The sequence below is a fragment of the Solanum stenotomum genome, chromosome 4, assembly GCF_019186545.1.
Source record: "Solanum stenotomum isolate F172 chromosome 4, ASM1918654v1, whole genome shotgun sequence".
NCBI lineage: Eukaryota > Viridiplantae > Streptophyta > Magnoliopsida > Solanales > Solanaceae > Solanum > Solanum stenotomum.
This window is the reverse complement of record NC_064285.1, coordinates 46,523,360-46,529,113: the sequence shown is the minus strand read 5'-3', so window position 1 is coordinate 46,529,113 and position 5,754 is coordinate 46,523,360. Positions and strand designations below refer to the sequence as shown.

Here is a 5,754-nt window from a genome sequence, read left to right as displayed (position 1 = left end):
ATAGGTGTTATAAACCTATGACATGACATGCTATGCATTCTACTCCTGAGCTATAATCGGGAGGTATGGGGCCTATTACCTATATTTATACGTATGAGACACAAATGGCCACAAGTTGGCAAATATGATGTCGGTTTGTTACCGGAAGGCACCACCATTGCTAGCATTTGGTTGGGTATGTCATGCATTTGCATTAATATATATATGTATTCATGACAAACGATTATACGAGCATACCATGCATATTTAAATAGTAGGGGGCCAAATGTCAGACAAGGAGATTATTTGAGTTTGAGTTTCAGTTTCAGGTGGTATCTCTATTACCCTTTTTCAGTAAATATTTATGATTCTACTTTCCGCTTTACATCATACCAGTACATTTTTATAAGTATGGGATCTTACAATATAGAGAAGCAAGAAGATAAAATGTAAAAAGTTGTATTTATATATTATTCTATGATGTTCTTCAAAGGAGCCACCCTCCATTTCTGTGGCAGGCGTGTTCACTATGGACATGGTTCAAAGTTAAAATCTAGTTAGAGCTGGTAATTTATGGTTGCTCTCAAAATATGTATATACTACTTGGTTATATGATTATTTATTCTTAAAGTATTAGTACAGTTTCTATTTAAAAATAAATCATAATTTTAATTTTTTTGAATCCCTTTAATTAAATGTTGTATTGTAAGACGATAGAAGAGAATATTCATGTCGTAATATTTTGATGGTAGTTTGAGAATGTTATGAATGACTCTTAAATATTTTTCCGACAATCATGTGGAACCACACAAACATAACATTGTAGGTATAGTTACCATTGTGTGCAATGCCTAAAATCATTGGAAAAACAAACAGTCATTGTTATGATCCTTTTCTCTTTTACGGTGTAAATTCATAATTACGTTCATAGGCAGGCGAGCTGCATTACAGGCGCCTACACATTGCACAAAACATAATATTTTTACTACTCTTACGAAAATTTCATTGAAGAATTAGAAAACTCAAAATGAACAAAAAGATAAGTTCGCTATGGATAAGCTTTTTGATGTCACTGATATTCCTTTCTGGTGATATTCATGTAGGCGCCTACTTGGGCATAAATTGGGGAAGGACGGCAACACAAACGTTTGTTCCATCAATGGTTGTGGATTTACTTTTACAGAATGGAATTCCAGAGTTGAGACTTTTTCAACCAAGCTTGAACGTTCTTGATGCTTTTGCAGACACCAATATCGGTCTCACCATTACCTTACAAGAGAACTTTTTAAGAAATGTTGTTGAGCAAAAACAAATGGACGACTATATTCATGAACGTGTAAAAGTTTATTCCGACAAAGGAGTTAAATTCAGGTACATCTGATGAATTTAATATTCAGAACAAGTAGATTGGATTATTATAGATTGTCTCATTTCTAGATATTTGAACTCAATTCATACATAACTTATTGATTTAATTTGTAGGTATGTGTACGTGGGGAACGAACCCTTTACCAAAGCATTATATATGAAAAAACAATTTAATGGTACTATTCGTTACCTGAATATGACCAGAGATGCCCTTGATAGTTTCAACCTCCCAGATATCAAAGCAACAACTCCCCATTTCACGGACGTGTTAATAAATGTAACCAAGCCATCACAAGGTGATTTTCGAGAAGACATAAAGGAGAAAATGTTGAAATTTCTAGATTGCATTAACAGAACTGGAGCCCCTTTCGTTGTGCATATTTTCCCAATCTATACGGTTTATAGATACGGATTTGATGTGGACTTTGCTTTCTTCGATAATAAATCCAAGTTTAAAATCATAGATGGAAATAACACATATACTAATCTCTTCACTTTCATATATGATACACTTGTTTCTGCTCTAGCAAAGGCAGGTTATGGTGATATGGAGATTGTTGTCGGACAAATTGGTTGGCCTACAGATGGATATGTGAGTGCAAGTGAAGCAAATGCTGAAAGATTTCATCGCAGCCTTCTTCAGTATATATCTAGAAAGGACGGAACTCCACTACGCCCAAATAGAGATATAGATATGTATCTTCTTGGCTTAACAGATGAGAATAAGGTTGCTACAGATTATGGCCCTTATCAGCGACATTGGGGTATCTATAAACACGATGGTTTACCCAAGTACAAAATTGATTTCACCATGCAAGACCGAGATGTCAAGCCTACCATTGCCAAAGGTATATACTACTTATGTTCAATTGTGTGATCATCCAACATGGATAATTTCCTCTGCTTCATATCACATTATTATTCTTATAAATGAGAATGTCATAAGTTAATTAGGTCTCAATGCATATATAGTATGGACCAGAAATAGAGAAGAGTTGTGGTAGACTAGAAAGTAAACGATCTAAAATAAGGGAAATTTTATTACACGACAATTAGGATTCAAATTGCATTTAACATTTTTTTAACATATGATTACAATTTCCTTTTTAAAGCTATTGATATTACTTTATAAATTGTGGTTGTAACCTTTTTCTGGGGAAATTTTACCTTTTCATTAATCATCAAATCTGGAAATGAAAAACAACTAATTAATACAAAGTGTGTGCATATATATAACATTAGCTATGTGTTGCACTTGAGTGCTGGAATTCTTCATAGTGTGTGTATTCTAATTCTCTTTCATTTAACCACATCATGACTTGTAATTATTAGCTATATATGTGTTGAAAAGGTACGGTGCGAATGCCAAACAGATGGTGTGTGTTTGATGGTAAAACGGATCATAACGAGACCCTAGTATTGCAAGATTACGATTATGCATGTGGCGAATCAGACTGCACTGCGTTTGGCACTGGTGCAACATGTGATCACCTTAGTTTCATAGAGAAGGTCTCTTATGGATATAATATGTTATACCAAATGAGTAATCAAGATCAGCGGAAATGCAACTTACTAGGAGCAACCATCACCACAAATAATCCTTCAACCCCAGACTGTGATTTCCCAATTGAGATCTTAACTGCAGAGGTCGTGGATGGTGGATCTACATTAACCAAGAGATACTAGAATAAATATTTGTATATAACACATTTGCTTTCCTGCATTACCACAATATGATGTATGTACTCCATAATTTTGAGAAGGCTCTCTCAATTTTTGACAAATCTATTGAATTTCTAACCCTTAAATTGCTAAATTGTTGGTAAATTATGGTAGTCTCATTATTGCATAATAAGGCGAGAGGATAAAAAAAGGAGAATCCTTGGTCGTTCAAACGGTTTATCCTTTTATTTAAAGTAAAGTTTAAAACAAAAATTGTCACGTGGAAAACAATTCTACCATGGCAAAAAGTTAAAAATTAAAATGAAGAACAAATCAAATTAGCCTATAAAAGAATAAAATGAAAAGGATGATGAAAAATATATAAGAAGAGGAAGACAAAGCAAGAGGAAGAGGAAGAGAAAGAAGGTTGAAAAAAATATGCAATAGAGGTGAAGAAAAATGACAAAGAAGAAGGGAGGAGTTTAGGATTTTATAAATCAATTGAATATATAAAATAATAAAGAAGTGCAAACTAAATAAAAAATCATGTAGACAAAAATTCAAGGCCGCACACCTTTTATATAATGATTTTTTGTCCATGGATCATCATCATCATATATATATATATAAGAGAACCCTATGCCCGCCTACGTGGCACCACCAGAAACCATAATTTCCTGTTAATTTATTTATTTCCAAAACTATCCTTCCCCTTTCATGAAAAGTTGTGACTTTTATGAAAAGCTGTAACTTTTATGAAAAATTGTGACTTTTATGAATAATTGTGACTTTTATATCAAAAGTTGTAACTTCTATGAAAAGTTGTGACTTTTATGAAGAGTTGCGACTTTTATGAAAAATTGTGACTTTTATTAAAGGTTGTGACCTTTGCGAAGGGTTGTAACTTTTCCAAATAGTTGTGACTTTTCCGATGAGGCACAATAAGAATTTGTTCACACTACCCTTTGTTTTCTATAAATAGAGAGATTTCAGCCACTATTATTTGTAGGTGATTTTTCGTTGTAGGGTAGTCGAATTCAAATACATTAATTAAGTTTCTTATGAAGTTTGTTTCATTCCTTAAAGTTTTCTTCCTCCTATTTCATGGAGCTTAATCTTTACTATAAGTCATAGTGATTCATGTAATTATGACAATTTCTTTTTGCTATTTTTTGTGACTTTTCTTTTACTTTGTTCAAAATTTCAGCAAAGATGATTGAAAATTGATCTTCTCTTTTGTCCCTTTCTACAGGTTTCTTCGTATAAACAAAAAAAATTATTTTTGATTGCAATGCGACATTACTACTCTTGGACCTCTCATTCCACAACTCATAAGGTTGTTGAATGGTTAAATTCATTACATTTGGTTCTTTAGTAAACAAACTTTTATTTCTGCCACTATTATTTGTACGTTTTTTTTTGCTATAGGGGAGTCAAATTCAAATACATTAATTAAACTACTTATGAAGTGTGTTTCATTTCTCAAAGTTTTCTTCCTATATTTTCATGAAGCTTAATCTTTTATTGTAAGTCATAGAAATTCATGTATCTATTGTAATTTCTAATTGCTATTTTGGTGACTTTTTTTTAACTCTGTTAAAAATTCCAGTGAGGATGATTGAAAATTTATTTTCTCTTTTGTCCCTTTCTACAGGTTTTTTCATATACTTTTTGGGAAATTTGCTTGTGGGTTGTTCTATATTTGATAGCACACAACAACAAATATGTGATAACTAATACAGAACCAATGATGAAGTTTGTTAAAAGAACCAAACAGATTGCTCTCTTGCTTGCCACAATTACTATATTATTTTGATTGATTTTTCTTAGGTACAAACAATTCGTATGTCATTGCACTCTTCCTAGAATATTAGTATAGACACAATTAGTCCACTTCTTTTGTCGCAAGTTAAGTAATTTGTCATATTTCTTGGTCTCCTTCTTTTTGGGCATAATAAGAGATCAAGTTTTCTTGAAACAAACAAATGTCCAAAATAAACTATAACAAAAATAATTTTTATAGGCAATAAATATGCACATTAATGAAGAGTCCGTGAGCCTTTACCGATATTAGTTAATTGTCATTAGATACAATGTTGCTATAAACTTTAGGGACACTTATAGAGAGTACCAATTGCATGTGAAAATACTTATTTAGCGACAGTTAAGCTAGATTGCCATTAAAGATCATTTTTACTGTAGTGATAACTCTTTATTTTGATAAAGTTTTTTATTTTATTTTTATAAAGAAGTGACAACTCTTTCTTTTGGATTATTTCAATTAAATTTGTGAACTGTAAACTTGGATACAACCCAATAGACTATCTTTTTGAAAAATATGTTTAGCAATATGGCTTTTTCTTCTTGATTGCTAGGAAAGTAAGGTTGTCTCTATTATTATTTGTGGATATTTGTGAGTTCAAGTGCTCACAAAATTATGCTGTGAGATTTAATATGTTATGTGTCAAATTTTTTGTTTAGAATATCGAGTTGTGAACAGTTCCTTTCAGATGCCACCTACTCCTTGGTTGATAATTGCATTAATTCTTTGTAATTGCATACTATAACCATAACAATAACTATGATTAAATTCCAAATAAGTTGTGGCCAGTGATATGAAACCTAAGCAATAGTAATGACTACTTTGAGATAATGAGGAAAAACATTTCTAATACTAACAATTTTAGGATCATTTTTAACATATACATGATACGTCATACTATAAGAAAAACAGATTGATGGAGG

The 5,754-nt window shown here is 31.9% G+C and overlaps 1 protein-coding gene across 1 annotated transcript; it reads left to right on the top strand.

Moving 5' to 3' along the window:
• Positions 1-1,006: 1,006 nt before the first annotated feature.
• Positions 1,007-3,033, top strand: LOC125862869 (glucan endo-1,3-beta-glucosidase 8-like). The gene is made up of 3 exons (XM_049542991.1): positions 1,007-1,350; positions 1,462-2,195; positions 2,699-3,033. Exons 1-3 carry the CDS (start codon positions 1,007-1,009, stop codon positions 3,031-3,033), a joined length of 1,413 nt encoding a protein of 470 aa, XP_049398948.1.
• The last annotated feature ends 2,721 nt before the right edge of the window (positions 3,034-5,754 follow it).